This window comes from Humulus lupulus, chromosome 2, assembly GCF_963169125.1.
Source record: "Humulus lupulus chromosome 2, drHumLupu1.1, whole genome shotgun sequence".
NCBI lineage: Eukaryota > Viridiplantae > Streptophyta > Magnoliopsida > Rosales > Cannabaceae > Humulus > Humulus lupulus.
Window position 1 is genome coordinate 190,024,048 of NC_084794.1, and position 18,809 is coordinate 190,042,856.

Below are 18,809 nucleotides of genomic sequence, written 5' to 3' on the forward strand. Positions count from 1 at the left end.
CTTCCTCCCAAACTCATATTCTTCAAGATGTTGGTCATTGAGGCCATTTGAGCTGTTAGAGCCGTTAATGCATCTACTTCAAGAACTCCCGCCACCTTCCTACTTGTAGGAGCTCTAGTGTTTGACCATTGATAGTTATTACTTGCGATCCTTTCCAAAATCTCAAATGCTTCGTTGTAAGACTTGGAAAGAATGGCTCCATTGGCTGAAGCGTCCAAGACCATTCGAGAAGCTGCATTGAGACCATTGTAGAATGTCTCCATTTGTATACAGTGTGGGATACCGTGGTGTGGGCACTTCCGCAAAAGCTCCTTAAATCTCTCCCATGCATCACTGGTTGATTCATCTTCAAGCTGCTGGAATGACATGATTTCACTTCGAAATTTTGCATTTCTGGTAGGAGGGAAATATTTGCGCAGAAACTTTTCAGCAAGATCATTCCAATTTGTGACGGAATCAGGAGGCAAAGTGTTGAGCCATGATCTAGCTCGGTCTCGTAATGAGAATGGAAATAGCTTCAGCCTCAATGCTTCTTCACTCACTCCTTGAAGCTTAAAGGAATCGCTCACCTCCAAGAATGAACGAAGATGGAGATGAGGATCCTCCGTTGGCATCCCGCTGAACTGCCCCACAGTTTGGAGCATTTGAAACATCACTGGCTTGAGCTCGAATTGAGCTGCTTGTATTTCTGGCCTCACAATGCCTGGATTTAACTCATTAAACATGGGGGCAGCGTATTCCCGTATTGCTCTGGCTCTGTCATCCGCCAAAACAATGGGATTAGTAACTTGCTGGCCATCCCCCTCATCATCAACACGTTCAGCCATAGTGCCTCGGCTTTTAGCCTTTTGATCTTTTCTCCTTTTTCTGAAAGTGCGTTCGATCTCGGGGTCAATAGGAGCAAGTTCACTGTCCTCTTGCTGGTTCATACACTGTAGGTACCTGAGTTTGCACAACCCGAACCAACAAGGTCAAAAACAATGAAAATAAACTGTAAAATAGTTGATAAAACAGAATTTAATTTTAAAGTCCCCGGCAACGGCGCCAAAAACTTGTTGTGAATTTTCTAACGATTAAAATATGCGCAAGTATACACAATCGACAACAAGTAATACAGTGATAATGTATCAAAGTTCGTCTCCACAGGGACTTTTCAACTAAATTAATGTAAAATCAACCAAAAACAACTTATAAAATAGTAACCAAAACAAAGGAAAGAGTGGGTAATTAACTCTGAAAATAATTTTAGACAAACAAAGGAATTAAACCAAAAATCAGAGATTAAAATGACAAAATACTGGGTGGTTTTCAGATATAAGAAAAATGGGTTCGGGTGATTAATTCCCCTCGGTTCGTTCCAGTTGTTACAGCAATGGGTTAGCAATTATGACAGTGTTAACAAATTTCGTAAAACCCAGCAAGTTTTTCCCAAAACGTGCAATCTAATGTCTATACTCCCCTTCTATACATTCCTGCATGAAACCAGATTATAAACATTCAATTAAGCATCAAATCTGACGTTATGCAAGGTAGCAAAACATTCCTATTCTACTACTCACAATCACCTAAAACTAGATGAATCTCTTGCATCAATTGAATGGGTTCAGCTAGACTTCCCTCTTCCAAGTTAGATCTAGCTTAGCACATGCTAAAAATGGCCAATAATTAACATTCAATAACAGTAAAGCACATTCAATTGAACAAAGACATAATCACTTAGCCATTGCATTTGTATATTGAGTTCACACTTGAGGGTTCATAATCACCCTAGCCCTTAAGAAATTAGTTCATAGTTGCAAACTTAAACATGAAAATAATACAGAAGTAATCCATGGAGTTTGCAGAAATTAGATGAAATTAATACAAAAAGAAAGAGAAGGTGTAGGACGAATGAGTTGTGAGCTCAAATCCCCCTTATGGAATCAGCCTTCTTTCTTCTCTTTTGGTCGTACTCTTCTCAAATCTTCTCCCTGAAACCTCCTCTGTACTTAGCCAGAAGTTCTCTCTCTTTCTAAAATGGTCAATATCCCAGAATAATACGGCTCCTCCTTTAATTCTAGGGTACTTTCCTTTACCCTAATTGGACAATCCAGATCATTTGCCTACATGTACTTTGTCCCACATACTCAGCTGACTCAGTACTCAGTACACTTGCCACCTTTCTACTTCATTTAATCCAGCTGGAGCATTGTTTTCACGAAGTCCTTTTTCTCTAGCTTCAGTTTAATTGCTAAGACTGACTGCTACAGCATTGTTGAGTTAGCATCCTCCCCTTTTCAGCAACATTTCCCTTTGATTTACAGTTCCCTCAGCTCCTGTTTTGTAAGCTTCCCTTCCTGATTAACACAACACAGTAATTTACATAAAAACACTAAAAAAATATTACAATACAAACCTAACTTTTACCCAAACTCACTACCTAGAATAACACACTAAAACTGACAAAATTATAAGAAATAAGGGTTCATTACTCTTTTTAATTTTGAAAAGCAAGTTCAAAGATTATAAAAATAACTCTAAATCCTAGAGTTATCAGTTAGCCCTCACCATAGGAGAACAACCTAGACAAACCACCATAATGGCAAACTTTGTCGTGGTAGACTGCACCTCGGCCTTCAACGCGGTCTTAGGAAGACCTTCCCTAAGAGAATTGAAGGCGATAACCTCAGTATATCACTTAGCCATGAAATTCCTAACTCTTGGGGAGATAGCAAGCTTGAAAGGAGAGCTGAAGGAAGCAAGGGAATGTTATAACACATCACTCCGCACGGCCATAAAACTGTTAGTGCCTACAGCGATGGTAGTACATGGAAGCACAAACCCACACGAATTGGACTTGCGGGTCGCAGAGGAACCCAGGGCCAAGCCAGTAGAGGAGTTGGAAGAGGTCACAGTTATGAATGAGCCGTTGAGGAAGTTGAAGGTAGGAAGAAACCTTCCAGATATCGTGAAGGAAAAGCTAGTAGAATTTCTAAAAGTTAACCTTGATGTATTCGCCTGGAGTCATGAGGACATGGTGGGGATAGACCCATCAATCATGTGCCATCACTTGAACATCGACCCAAAAGCGAGACCTGTGAGGCAAAAAAGGAGGGCGCTGGATCCAGAAAGATATGCGGCCCTAAAAGAAGAAGTTGACAAGCTGAAGGCAAATGGGTTTATCCGAGAAGCATTCTACCCAGTATGGGTATCCAACCCAGTTTTAGTCCCGAAGCCCAATGGAAAATGGAGGATTTGGATGGATTTTACTAACCTCAATAAAACCTTCCCTAAGGACAACTTCTCGCTTCCTAGGATAGATCTGTTAGTAGATGCCATGGCTGGGCACGAGCTACTCAGCTTCATGGATGCATATTCCAGGTACAAGCAAATACCCATGAACTCTGCCGATAAGGAGCACACTTCATTTATAATAAACAAGGGGATTTATTGCTATAAAGTGATGCCTTTGGGTTAAAGAATGCAGGTGCTACTTATCAAAGGTTGGTAAATAGAATGTTTGCGAATTAGATAGGAAGAAATATGGGAGTATATGTAGATGATATGTTGGTAAAGACAAGGAGGGCAGAAGAGCTCACAAGCGACCTCAGTGAGATAATTGACACCCTCCGAAAATTCAGAATGAAGCTAAACCCGCTCAAGTGCACATTTGGAGTTTCGTTAGGGAAGTTTCTTGGTTTTATGGTGAATTCTCGAGGTATTGAGGCCAATCCTGACAAAATCAAGGCGTTGTTGGAAATGAGCCCACCACGAAGCAAGAAGGAGGTGCAATGCTTAACAGGGAGAGTAGCAGCCCTCAATAGGTTCATCTCCAGATCCATTGACAAATGCCTCCCTTTCTTCAACGTCCTAAAAAGGAGCAAAAAGTTTGCTTGGGATGAAGATTGTCAGGAAGCCTTCGCTAAACTAAATGAACACCTTGGAAAACCACCCCTTTTGGCTAAGCCAGAAAAAGGGGAAAAATGTACCTGTACTTAGCAGTGTCAGAGCATGCTATATGCGCCGCCCTGGTCAAAGGAGAAAAGAAGCATCAGCAGCCCGTATACTATGTCAGCAAGCGGTTGGTAGACGCAGAAACCCGATACCCAGAAATAGAGAAGTTATCATATGCCTTGATAGTGGCTTCGTGAAAGCTGAGGCCCTATTTCCACACTCATGCTATTGAAGTGCTCACCAACACCCCTTTACACCAAGTCTTGCACAAACCGGAGACTTCAGGAAGGTTGTTAAAATGGTCAATTGAGTTAAGTCAGTTTGACATCATTTATACCCCAAGGACCTCGGTCAACGGGTAGGTACTTGCAGATTTTATAGTTGAGTTTGCATATCGACCTCATGAGGAGGGAGAAATAGAAGAGAATGAACCAACAGGCGGAGGGGAAAAACAGCCTGAATAATGGAGCCTCCATGTGGATGGGGCATCTAACGAAGGAGGAGTCGGCGCTGGCATAGTGATGACGGGACCTGAGGGACATAAGATGTATTGTGCATTAAGATTCATATTTGAAGCTTCCAACAACGAAGCAGAATACAAAGCACTACTGGCTTGCCTGCGACTAGACAGGGAGCTGAAGGTAACACATTTGCATGTCCTAAGTGACTCACAGTTAGTAGTATTTTAGGTGAAGGGCGAATATCAAGCTAGAGGCCCAAAAATGGCTGCATATCTTGCCAAAGTGAAAGGGTATTTGGATCAATTCGAAAAATACACCATAGAACAGATCCCAAGGGAGAAAAACACGAATGCCAATGCTCTCACAAAACTCACCTCTACTCGAGATGAAGACACACTTGAGTCCATCCCTGTTGAATACCTCACCAGGCCAAGCATAGCAGAAGAGGGGTTCACATGGTCAATAATTATGAGGAGTCAAGGTCTACACCCATCTTGAGGTACTTAAGTGATGGAACGTTGCCTTTGGAAAAAAAGACACCTGTAAGCTGATTTATAAAGCCGCCCAATACACCTTAGTAGATGGAGTTTTGTATAAAAGAGGCTTCTCCACCCCGCTCATACGGTGTATAGACAAGGGGGAGGCTTTAAAGGTCCTGCAAGAGATACACAAAGGAGAGTGTGGAAATCATGTTGGGGGGCAATCCACGGCAAAAAAGGCCATACGAAAGTGGTATTATTGGCCTACCATGGAAAAGGACGCGGGCGATTTCGCGAGAAGATGTGACAAGTGCCAAGGACATGCAAATTACCTCAGACAGTCACCAAATGAGCTGGTGAGCAGGACCAGTCCGTGACCCTTTGCTGTGTGGGGGATTGCCTTGGTCGGAGCGTTACCAATAGGAAGGGGAGGAGCGAAGTGCGCGGTTGTAGCAGTCGATTACTTTACTAAATGGGTGGAAGCAAAGCCTCTAGTCAACATAACAGCTAAGCAAATCACTACCTTTGTCAACAAATTTATCGTCCGCAGGTTTGGAGTACCCTACAAGATAATCTCTGACAATGGGACACAGTTTGAAGGAGATTTATTCGAAGAGTATTGCAGAGAAAAGGGAATTAAGAAGAGTTTCTCCGCTGTAGTGCACCCGCAAGCAAATGGACAAGTGGAGGCCATCAACAAGATCCTAAAAAGGAACCTGAAAACAAAGTTGGAAAAGTTGAAAGGAGCCTGGGTCGAAGAACTGCCCAATGTGCTTTGGGCCTACATGACCCAAGACCACGCCCCATTCGACTACTGGAGAAACGCCTTTCACCTTAGCCTTTGGGTGCGAGGCTGGTCTTCCAATAGAAATGAAAGTCAACTCCTTCCGCATACAAGCATACGACGACCTGGCTAACCACGCAGCATTGGCTGAAAATTTGGATCTGTTGGAAGCGAGAAGAGAAAGGGCACAACTGAAGTTGGCAACGTACCAGCAACGGGCCGCAAGATACTATAACTCAAGGGTGCGAGAAAGGACGTTCAAGGTCGGAGACCTCATTTTAAGGAAAGTTCTGCCAAACACTCGAGACCTGAGTGCGGGTGTATTAGGGGCAAACTGGGAAGGGCCCTACCAAGTTGCCCAGGTGGTGCCCCATAACACCTACAAGCTGGCACGTTTGGATGATACCATGGTACCCAGAGCGTGGAACGCAGAGCATCTAAAAAAATATTATCAGTAAGACCTCAATGTCTGAGGCAAAAATATTATTGCTTTGTCTAAACATGCAACTTTAAGTGTAATAGCTATGAAATAGAGGGCTAACTTAGAGCCCTTGATATGTAGTAAGAACAAAGTCACCGTAGGTAGCTATGTACTCCACTCATTTCCAATGAATATGTTTCTCTTTGGCATCCAATGAATATGTAGTAAGAACTCTCGTGTATGAGCAAAATGATCACACTATCTAACTCTCATTTCCAATAATTATCAAAGTGCATGAGAAAAATGATCAAAGTTCCCGATGAGATAAATCTCACCAACCACTTGGGGGGCAGAGTATACAGCCGAAAAAGGATCCTAAAAGAGACCCTTATATAAAAGGGGTCCTAGAAAAGACCCTTATAAATAAGGAAGAAGACCATGCAAGGAACCTCTTGAGTTCATGAGGAAAAGCTTCCTAATAAAGGTTGATACTTCCATGAGAGGAAAGGCCTCAGGAAGAGCATCCACCAATAAGTCTAGAGTGGCCACCAAGCCATCTAGCCAAAAAGGGTCCTAAAAGAGACCCTTACAAAAATAGTACTATGCATAACGACAAGAAGGACGCTTCTCGCAAGAAATAATAAGCGCGCACAAAAGTATATAAAAGGATGACTAGAACCCAAATGGTCAACATATCCTTATAGATACAATCAAGGTGCACCAAAGAGAGACCTATCGAACCCCTTTTTGCAGGCTCAAAAGGACCTCAAGCATAGAGAAGCAAAAACAAATGATCACACACATATATATATATATATAAATGAGAAAGAAAGTTGCGATAATGTGACAGGACTTAGAAAATTTCCAAAAAAATGAGGTTAAAATGAGCATACAACCAAATTGAATTAAAAGGTAAAAACTGTAGAAGCAAAATCTCAAGGCCTCCTGCCGTGAGCATTCCACTCGGCCACCTTGGCGACGGCATTCTCAGCAAAGGAGGAGAAATCGAAGTTAGGATTCTGCCTCCACATTCCATAGAGGGTGTGCTCTATGGACTTGTACTCGACCTTAGCCAAATTAGCCTCCAGGAGAGTGACCCTCTCTTGCAATGTCGCAGCCTTGGCTTCCGCTCCCCCCAGATCAACCTCCAATGAGTGACCCTCTCCTGCAACATCATAGCCTTGGCTTCCGCTCTCCTCCTCTTTTTTGACGAAGAAGAGGCCTTCGCCAAGGCCTTCTCCAGCTTAAGCTTGGTGTCAGTAAGATCCCTCTCAAGCTTCTGAACTTTGACCACTAGACAGTCCCTTTCAGTGTTCGACGAAGAGAGGTCCTATGTGGAGTCGGCGAAGTGTTGAGCCACCAGCGAATCCTGCAAAAAAAAAAGAAAAAGAATGATGATCAAATAAAGAATCCAAAAAAAGAAAGAAAGAGAAATACCCATGTAAGACGCATGAACTCACCCAAGTTGTGGAGTGCACAAGGGTCTCCCCAAGCTCCGCCATGGTAAAATTCTCGAGACCTCTCCACTCGGCCTCAGGAATACCCTCGGCGACTCGAATATACCTTTGCCCATAAGGGGCCGCCATGCGACTCACCCAGGATGTTCCCTCCAAATCAGGGGTGCCTGGGTGAGAAGGGACAAATGACCCACTCACTGAAGGAGGAAGAGGCACATAATATCGAAAAAATGGGGCCTCGAAGGACCATGATTAATGGGAGCATGAGGAAGATTATCATAGTCCTCAGAGAAGGGCACATCGAAGCACCCTGGCATGGCTTGCAGACTGTGGGAATGAGAGGCCATGTCGCGGTCCACAGGGACAAAAGGAGGGCACCCCCTGGGGGACGGAGATGACTGGAGTGGGTGTCTAGATTCTGGGGAAACCTCCTCAGGCACCCACTCCACATCACCCCCATCCAAGTGAGGCTCGACTATAGTCACCTTCTTCTTTCGTTCGAAAATATGCCACAACAAATCGGGCTCTAAAACCGTGGATAAACCATAGCGGTTAAGGTTGGCCATAGTGAAGAGACAGGAGACCATTTTTATAGCAGGGTCGGCATCGAGAAAGATGTCCACTGGTGCTGCCTCCGACTTAGGAACATCGGGGATACTGAAGCTCTCTGAACAATCAACACAATTATCAATATGAGCATAAGTTCCAAAATAGCAAATTCAATGTAAAAGAAAAAAAAAACTTGAAGTACTTGGGGATGAGCGAAAATGTTCACATACGGAAATGAGACCTTTCACAAAGAAAAAGTCATGCTTCCAAGAACCCAGGTTGGACACAGAACCCTCTATCAAAGAGACCTGAGAATTGGCTTTTTGCAGGAAATAGAAGCCTTAGGATTTAGGGGTGGGCATGAGGTTGTGCATAAAGTGCGCCTCTTGGGCTGTAGGAGCACGACGGTTAAGCTCCATAAACGCCATATATAGGCAGCTTAAATTCAACCAGCTGTTAGGCGCCAGCTGAAGTGGAGCAAGGTGAAGTGGTTGAGGACCATGACGAAGAACGGGTGTAAGGGAATGGTCCCACCCGCCTTCAGGATGTGCTCGCTCATGGCCACGTACCCCTGGGGAGGATTATCGGCCCGACACTTGTCGGAAGGAACGTACAGCTTGTACTCCTTGCCAATATGATATGTCTCGGATAACTCCAATAGTTAGTTCTTCGATACGTTGGACACGATAGTAGACGCCAACAGAGGACCAGAATCTGGCCTCTCGGGAACCAGCTGTCGCCGCATTCTCTTTGACATATTTGCAAAACCCAAAGAAAAAGGTGAGGTCGAAACAGGGCACTTTACCCTCCATTTTTTCTTTCTAGCAAGAGTTTTCCACCGAGGCGTTGAGTGTGGAAGCATTGAACATGGGTGGATCGAAGACAATGGTTGAGGGGAACCCAGGGTAACCTCATGGCAACTATAGGGGGAGAACGGGGCAGGAGGTTCAGGTGGGAGGTTTCCCTCCATGAACTCCAACTCCATTTGTAGATAAAAAAGGCTCACTCTAAGGTTTGAAATGTGCTCACTAAGGTCAAAGGGGAAATGGACTCCAACACCCCTCAAAATTGAATCTATTTCACTCTCCACCACCTAGATTTTATGCTTAAGCTCGGCCATGTGCTCAAGGTGACGTATATGGGCCTTCCTCAAAGTGTCATAGTCTTGGTAAGGGTTGTTCTCCGCGGACCCCGAGTCTGAAGATAAGTCTACAAACTCGACCCTCGGAGGGATGCCAGACGATCCCTCACATGCCATGAAACCTTGTCTCGTTGATAATAAGGGTGCAAGTGTAGGTGAAGGGGGTGCTACAAAACACAAAGGAATAGGCTCAAAACCTCTAGACACAAGTGCTCGAAATGACCAACTACGGGGTACAAGCAAGGTCATGTGTGTGGATTAGCTCACGAGGAGCTCCGACTAAGGCAACCCATCCCGAGTAGTGCTAATTTAGCCCATTGAACATAAGAAAGAAAGAAAGTATACCTTGAGTAAGTAAAATCGAGCATCGTCACAGTCGGAGGAATGCAAAGGGTCAAAAGCACCGTCACAGTCGAAAGAAGGCCAAGGGTCAAAAGCACCGTCGCGATCGAAGGAATGCAAAGGGTCAAAAGTATGCATCTGCAAAAATAAAGGAGAAAGATGTTTTAGTCTCCAAGCACCTATATAGACGTTTAAATAAAAGAAAGGAATTTAAATAATAAAGAGGAAATGAAGCCAAAATGACTATGTGAGGAATTGAACCCCTTACCTCTTGGAGGAAGTGAAGACACAAATACCACCAAGCTAAGACAAGATGTAAATATTATGCTTGAGATGAAGGTCTATTTATAAGAGCCACAAACTCATCTTAATCATTGGATCCAATGCTTGATTAATGCCCAAGAAGGGGGCTTGGCACTCGCCTTGGGATCCGCGGAGCACAATGATAGGCACACATTCACTCTCAAAATCTCAGTCTTTTTTTTTTTTCTATAATGCCAAAATAAAGAAGCAAGTTAATGCCTCACGGGCATCCCAAAAACATCGCACCTTGAAGTCTACCAGAGAGCCTGAAGACCCTCTCATAGTTAGGGGGGCAAGTGTGAATGCCAAAAATTGAACATGATCCTGAGAGGGCCACAGTCAACACTCGAGAGAAAAGTTGAGGCTTTCCCCTAGTGACCTAGGGCACACCAAGCAACCTCATGTCTCACCCTACGTGAGACCAATGCCTCACGCGAGGCCTTCGCAAAACTACCCATCTTGCCCTATGCGAGGCCCTTGCGAGGCCGTGACCCCGGGTGCATCTCGCCTCGCCTCGCCCAGATGAGCGTCTGAAAGGCCACGTTCTGGAGTGTGTCACCTCGCATGCCCACCAACGGCCTCGCACCTCAGGCGCGAGCCGCAGTGCCGCGCACACAACCGCGCCTCACGCCCTCGGCATCCCGCCTCGCGAGACACCAGCGCCACGCGCCTCTAGCCCGCGCCTTGCGCCATTGGCCCTTGGAAGCCTGCCTCGCGAGACACTAGTGCCATGCACCTCTGGCCCGCGCCTCGCGCACCAGCGAACTAGCGCCTCACGCCACTGGCCCTCAACAGCTCGCCTCACGAGACACCAGCACCTCAGGCCTCTAGCTTGCACCTCGCGCACTAGCGCACTAGTGCCTCGTGCCAATGGCCCTTGGCAGCTCGCCTCGTGAGGCATAACCTCGCACACAGTCCTTCCCCCGCGACAGGCACCTCGAGGCTCTAGCCTCCCATGCCTTTGGGGATCGTAATTCCTATGATGACCCATAAGGGCTCCAACACTTAAAGTTTAAGAGAGTAGGATGCATTATGAGTATAAGAAAACCCACGAATGACTCAAAAGAGATCATACAAATACGAAGTATGTATGGAGGTACGACCCTGAATGCCCTAGATGTCTGACCCTGAACACCACGACAAAAAAGTAGTGGTCATACGAATAGGGTACCTGATGTGGTCTTTCCCAGCCAACCTCTGACGTTCGTACTAAACAAGTGGTGGAGGTACATCCAAGTATTGAAGTTGAGGTGCTCCAACAAACCCTCTGCATGTACTAAAACCGACCACCACACTCCTGGCACCACTACCACCTGTAAAGTGCATATGCAGGGTCGTGTCCCCAGGGACCACAGTGTACTAAGTGTCATTAGTACTCTACTATAAATATGACCTCCCTTCATCTGAAGAGGGAGAGAGAGATTTTGGGAGATTTTTGTAACCACACATTGTTAATGGGAATAGATACTATACATTTTTCATTTTGAAATTTTAGCATTTACATTTTATGTTTTGGAAATCATAAGAAAGTTTGCTTGAAATTCATTTGATTTGAATCTACTTCTTTTACAACTCACGAAGTTCTTGATCTAACTTAGTTGACTAGTTCTTATTGTCAACAATATATGATTAACTATTCTATTTTTACACACAATTTATTTTTTAATATAAGTGGCTGAGGTTAAGGATTACTTTTCTTGTATTTTTTTTTCTTCTGCATTTCTGTTATGCTATTGAAGCTTAAGGATTACTGAATGGTGTGAATGCTTCTTAAGCATTTTTTTTTATTTCTGGTATGATTTTCAACGTCAATTAAAAAATTTCGCCATAGAGAGCCAGCCACGATAGTTATTAACTGTCGGCGTTGCTAGAAATGATGACAATTTTTAACTGTCGAAGTTGCTAACTGTCGGCATAGGCAAATACGACAGTTAGTCGACTGTCGTCGTTGCTCAATGGAGACAGTTAAAAACTGTCAGGAAAGCTCATTTTTGTAGTAATTATTGAACTAGTCAATTTGATATTTTTATAAATTAATAATTAAATTAATTATTCAAGACTATTAGTTTCATTTTGATAAGAGATGACATGAGGACCATGGATCCATGAACAAGCTCCAATAAGTTACTATGAGTTTATTTATAACAAATAATCTCACTACCATATTAATTTCTCGTGACTCCACTATAGTATCAGAATTGCACTCTTGAATTCATAGAACGCTTTACACCAAATGTAAATATGTTATCCATTGTTATAACCATAATTGTCATTCAATTCTCTATAGATGATCTACTAATGAGACAGGTGCAAACTATCGTTTTACCTCTCATTGGTATTTTATCCTTAACTCTCACTAAGTTCCTTGTAAATGATATTTTCGTAAACTTAATTACAGAAATGAGTACTCTATCATTTGACACTTGAACCAAGCTTTAAGGAAATCATCGTTTCACTTATTAAACAGAAGTTAAAGATTTCATGTCTATGATAAAGACTCCCACTCAATTATACTACAAAATCTCCAATATGTAAGTATGAGCTAGTCCGTAGGGTAAGCTGGTAACGAACAAATCAAAAGACTTGAATAATACAATTAATAGAATATTAATCACTCAGAATTAAGATTTAATTGACATATGGTCAACGTTGTGATATGATTTGATTAGATAATAACAATACTTACTTATTTTATCAGTCCAGTCTAATGTAACAAAATACATCTGATCTTATCTATTTGGACAATGTCTTGGATAAGACATCACACCCGAATGTGTAAGTAGATCATATCGTAGATTACCAGATCAGTGGAAATCCAATGCAGTGACTTAATCTTAGGACTCGTTCTTTTAAACATATAATTACAATTATAATTTACTGTGATCTAGTCATTATAATTGTAATTATTTATATGTTTGAGATTTTACAAATGTTTGCAGTATTCCAATAATCACATAATAAAACACGCAAGTAATACAGTTGTGAAACTAAATAATTTTTACTTCTCTTATTCACAATATAAAATTGTGTTTTATGTCTGACGTGATTCAACAATAGCGACATTATTGTTGAATTTTTTTTTACTGAATAATCGATATCTAGTTAGGTGAGGATGGTTGTAGTAGTCTGCATGTCTCAAACTTGGTCAGTTTTGCCAAGCCAATGCATGTAAGATCTTGAAGTGAGCAATAACAAGAAGGCACTTGCTGACATAATTTGATTTTGGTATTGTTGAAAGTCAGTTTCAGATGTTAAATGCCAATAGGTTTCGTAGTAGACTAGCTCGCTCTTTGGGAAAGCAAAGTACGAAATTAATAAATTGCCCTGTCTAACAATTGATCTTTTGGTGTAATGATAGGATAGATATGTTTATGGTACTAAAAGTAGAAAATAATAATTAAAAATAAAAGTCGCTTTCTATTTTGACTAATACTACTCCCTGCATTCTTTTTTAATCTTTTAATCCGATTTCTTTTGGGTTTATAGTAAAATTAACTCAAGTAAAAAATACTTTTATCCAAATCTATGTTTTAAACCTAAAATTTTACTTTTAAAAAAAATAATAAAAATAATTTGCTATTTTCTTTAATTTTGATCATTAAATTTATTAATAATTAAATTGAGCACAATTTTTTTTATTTAAAAAAAATAATATTATTATTTGAAATAATTTAAAATATGATCACGCGCATATTTTAATCATTAAAAGCATTTTTGCTTATTTAAATCAATCCCATGTAATAACTTAATTGATAGTGTCATGCAGGCAAGGCAAACTAAGCTGGCTATCCTATCTTTGTTGAAAATTTGGAGTAAACTTCATAGACAGAGACAGTTTACTCAATTCATACTGGAACTGGAAATAAAGTGATCACTAAATAAAACCCAATACAGATTGAGGTAAACACAATATAACTTACATAGACACATAAGTAGTAGTAGTAGCAGTAATAATCTTGTGGTGTGTTGTTATTCTTAATGGTGATGAGTCCTTGGAGACAAGCGAACTTGCAAAGGATTCTTCATGACAACGGTGAACTCTTGTTTCTCAGACAAGTCAACATCATCATCATCATTGACCTTGTTCCACTCAAACATCCAAACCAAATTGGCCACAAAATACTCCAAATGAAGTATGGCCAAACCATAGCCAGGACATATTCTTCTCCCAGCCCCAAACGGCATCATCTTGATCTCTTTACTTCCTGTTATATCAAACTCCACCTTATTATTATTACTCTCATCATTATTAATAATGAGGAATCTTTCTGGCTTGAAAGCCATGGGATCTTCCCACACCTTGGGGTCCCATCCCATCTCTGCCACCATGAAGTTAACACTCCCATTTTTAGGGACCACATATTCATCTAAAACAACGTCCTTGGTCACCGCGTGCGGCAAAACGAAGTGTCCCGGCGGGTGACGCCTCAGCCCTTCCAATATCACTGCTCTTAAGTAACACATCTTAACCAAATACTTCTCTTCGATTTCATGGTGATCATCAATGTTATAGCTTGAGCCATGCGCCATCACTACTACCCTTTTTATCTCCTCATACAGTTGTTTTTGAATCTCTGGATGTTTCACTAAATTCGCCATGATCCATTGAAGTGCCGTCGACGTCGTATCAGTCCCGGCGTCCAGAAATTCTGAGCAAAGACTCACTATTTCCTCTGTTTTCAACCTTCTCTTCTTCTCTTCCTCCGGCAGCTCCAAACCCAATAAAGTATCCACATAACATGCCACTGGCTGTTCTTCTTTCTTGACTTTCCTCCGGAACTCTATCAAGGGGACGAGAACCGCTTCTTGGTCCTTGCGCAGCTGAAAAAACTCCTGCCACCGCTTTCTGAACAAAAACTTTGTCAAACTAGGCCAGAAATTAAGCGTATTGAACCGTCCGAAGCTCAGCAATATGTTACGTTGAGCGGTCTCGATTTCTTTGATCTTTTGCTCCTCGAGTCTGTCCCCGAAACACATCAACACTAAGAGGCAGAACATGGCGTATTGGAAGTGGTCCATCACGCGGACGTGTCCATTGGTTTGAGTATAAGAGTAAAGGCGGGTGAGGAGAATGTCGAGGACCCACTTGCGAGCGCCAGAATAGGACTCCACCCGCGAAGGGTGGAGAATCTCGGCGGTGAGGTTGCGGCGGAGGAGACGCCAAGTGGGGCCGTACATGGCGGAACTGATGTTGTGTTGGTTGCTGCTTATGATTTTGCTGGTAGGGAGAGCGGGTGGGCGGTCGGCGAAGACGGCACCGTTTTGGATTAAGGCTTGGTGAGCGAGAGAGCGGTCGGCGACGAAGACCGCTGGGCGGGGACCGATATGGAGAGAAACAAGGGGGCCGTATTTGGTGTGAAGGTCGCGGAGGACGGGCTCTAACTCTGAGAATGATTTGCGGAGCCATATGAAGTTGCCGAAGATGGGGAAGGTGAGAGGTCCCGGTGGCAGCTTCTTAGTTTTGGATTTGGAGAAGATGAAAAAGTAGTAGTAGAAGAAGGTATTGAGGAAGAGGATGAGGATGAGGATGACCCATAAGCTTTCCATTTTTTTTCTTTATCTTTTTTTTTTTCAGTTTAACTTCCTCACCACTTATAAAGTTTTTTTTTTGTCTTCTCTTAAAAGAATTAGAGATATTATTAAAAGATATTGTATTGAATAATGATGGAGATACCTTATTCACACTTTTTAAACAATATAATATATGTAATTAATTTTAATAATACAATTAAAATTGATTTAGTCCTCACTTCAAATTATCTACTACTAAAATTAAATACACATTATAGTATGCATATAATTTGAGTGCGTGTCTAGCAAAATTGTATTGTATTTTCGATAACATAACATGATATGTTGTTATGTTGTCCTTTCTAGATTCTATACTTAATATAATTAAGGGATATTTGCGACGAAAATGTCTAAGTTTTTTTTTTTTTTTTTACTTTATAACACTTAAATTCCTATGTACCTAAAATACTTTCCGTCAATATTTTTCGGTAGTCGTAGGTACCTAGCTGTTAAGTGTCAGGTAAGTGTCTATGTGTCAACCTCTAATTGGTTAAAGTTATTTAATCTTATTTTTTATTTAAATATTAAAAATATTGTTTAAAATATTAAAAGTTTGAAAAAATCAATAAGAAATAATAAATTTTTTTTTTCCTTTTCCTTCTCTCTCTCTCTTCCCTACACGGCACCCCCTTCTTCCTAATCTGTTTTATTAACTTGTGAAATTGGCCAATGGTTGTATGTACAGTATACGATACCTTTTGAACAAAATAAATATAATATACGACATAGTACAAATATCTTAAATAAACACACATAAATTTATAGTGATTCAGTCCTAATCTGATGAACAGTAATAACCCAATCCACTTAGTTTTTAGTATTAAATCACTTGATAGACAATTACATAGATGAACTGAAGAGTTCACTCATCACCAATTTGCCCAGAGTCTCTCCCTAGAAAATATCCCTCTAAAAATCTTCTAAAGATCCCCCTTTATGAAGCCCTAGGTCCTTTATTTATAGTACTCAGAGACTGTTATATGATTAGTAACATTGGGGATTGTGGTTTGGTATACGATTATTGGGTAGTGGAGATACGAGTCCACATCCCCATGATTATGAGATCGTGGGTCTTCTCGTTGTTTCTCTGGATCGTGGTTGACGATGCAGGATTAAAACCTTCGGGAAAACACTAAGTCTCGGTTTGTTTATGAGACTTAGGTGCTAGGCCTACTGATCTTCTGGGTGCTAGGCCTGATGACCTTCTGGGTGCTAGGCATGTTGATTTCAACTTGAATGAGCGTGAACTTTATGTGTATTTGAGAGTTTAGGCTCACCACCCTATGAATAATAGGGTGGGACGACCACCCATGTGGCTCTTGAGCATGCCAGGCTGACCACCCCTAGGTCAGGCCGACCACCCCTAGGGGCTAGGGTCAAGCCGACCACCCCTAGGATGTTTAGGCCTTGTCGACTTCCCTATAGGTCCTTGACCTATCCATTTTTGTTCATCGATCTTTTTTCAATACTTTGTCATTTTTCCATGACTTGTGATGCCCCATGCCGCTTTCTCATTCGCCACATCATCTCTTAAATTTTGAGGGATAACATTTGCCCCCCAAGTTTATCGTATTGTGTTCAACATTATAGTAAACTTGATCTGGCCCGAGAAACATATCGTAGCAGTACTCTAACAGCAAAGTCCCTCGGGACATTATGTAGTACTTTTATCAACTATCGATAATTTGCTCAGCACATATTTTTCAAGGATAACTATAAATCCTAAAAATAATTATATTTTTCAAGGAAAATTAATTTCCTAAAAATCTATTATATTTTTCAAGGAATTTTGAAGTCCTAAAAATATGATATATTTTTCAAGGAGTTTTGAAGTCCTAAGAATATAATATATTTTTCAAGGAGTTTTGAAGTCCCAAAAATATAATATATTATCCAAGGATATTAATTCCTAAAAATCAAAATATTTTTCAAGGAATCTGAATTCTTAAAAATATAAGATATTTTTCAAGGAATTTGAATTTTTAACAATACCAGATATTTTTCAAGGAATTTGAATTCCTAAAAATATGGTTAGCTTGAGAGGATATAAGTAGGGCTTCACTCATCAGATCGTGACCCATGCGCCTCCTTCAGGAAATTCTAAACTGTGGAATTATCCAATTCTTCATAAACTCTGCGTATCTTCTCTTTGGTAAGTATTCTTTCCCAATCTTTACGTCTTTGATGAATCTGTCTAACTTTTCGTACTTTGCTCTACTTTGATTTAAAACAACTGACTTGTTTGAACCAAAGACTTGTTTTTAATAAAAAAAATTGGCTTGATCCTTGCCTCTTTTTGTGTGATGCTTTAGGGTATAGAGGTCAGTAGGCCAACCACCTTCAAATTCACTAGCCTGGGAAATTTTCAGGCTTGTAAAACCCTAACCTAGGCCGACCACCCTTAAGTTTCCCTGGCCTGGGGGATTTCTAGCCTTATAAAAATTAGGGTAAGGCGATTTTTAGGGCTTCACATCTAGGCATAGGCGACTTCTAGGGTTTCAAATCCAGGCATACGCGATTTCCAGGTTTGTAAATTCCATCACAGGCCGACCACCCCTAGGGTTTCCCTTGCCTTGTGCGATTTCCATACTTATAGACCCTATGATCAGGCTATTTCTAGGGTTACAAAATCCAAATCTAGACTACATTCCCCATGTCCTGGGTGATTTCCAAGGTTCCCAGGCCTGGGTGGTCGGACCAAACCTTAGTATAGGCCGACCACCATACTCCCTGGGCGATTTCCAAGGAACCAAGATCCAGGGTGGTCGGCCCAACCATAGTCCGACCACTCGGGACCCTAAAATTTATTTTCTTCGGTTTCCTCAGTTTTGCTCCTTAGTAATGGATATGCCCCCAACTATTGGCTTCACTATGTGGATGTACTAACTTTACTCTTTATTTTTCCTTTGTTGCAGATGTCCAGCTCCTTTTCGTCAAATAAGTCTGTAAGCGAGCGTAATCCACAAGAGTTCTTGGAAATGGTGAAAAGGATTTTCCCTCACTCTGCTTTATATTTATTCAGTGAGGAAGATTTCTTGAAAATGTATAGCCCAATGGAGAGAGTAAAACGAACAACTCAGCAGCCCTCCAAAGATAATCCTCATATTGTCAGGCACATCACTCAGGGCTCTTCGCCTGACTCTTCTCAGCATAGTACTGTTAGAAAACCAATCAGAGCACACAGCGAAAACTCACGCGTGGTGGGCCAATTGTTGTTTGATTCTTATTATGAAACAGCAGAACAACAACATACACATTTTTTCAATAATCATATAAATAATTTTTATGACAAAGAAAATAACCCAGAAACATTATCATACAATACTATTAATCATGCAACAAATATATATATATATATAAACACAAAA

The 18,809-nt window shown here is 41.4% G+C and overlaps 1 protein-coding gene and 1 non-coding gene across 2 annotated transcripts; one reads left to right on the top strand and one right to left on the bottom strand.

Annotated features, from left to right (window-relative positions):
- The first annotated feature begins 279 nt into the window (after positions 1-279).
- Positions 280-386, top strand: LOC133820313 (small nucleolar RNA R71). The gene has a single exon (XR_009886731.1). It is a non-coding gene; the product is annotated as a small nucleolar RNA R71 (small nucleolar RNA).
- A 13,332-nt stretch (positions 387-13,718) lies between these two features.
- Positions 13,719-15,450, bottom strand: LOC133818822 (cytochrome P450 89A9-like). The gene has a single exon (XM_062251894.1). The coding sequence runs from the start codon at positions 15,415-15,417 to the stop codon at positions 13,846-13,848; it is 1,572 nt and encodes a 523-aa protein (XP_062107878.1). The 5' UTR covers positions 15,418-15,450; the 3' UTR covers positions 13,719-13,845.
- Positions 15,451-18,809: the final 3,359 nt, after the last annotated feature.

Excerpts from the sequence above, each read along its gene's own strand:
- LOC133818822 (XM_062251894.1), bottom strand. The coding sequence starts at position 15,417 with ATGGAAAGCTTATGGGTCATCCTCATCCTCATCCTCTTCCTCAATACC.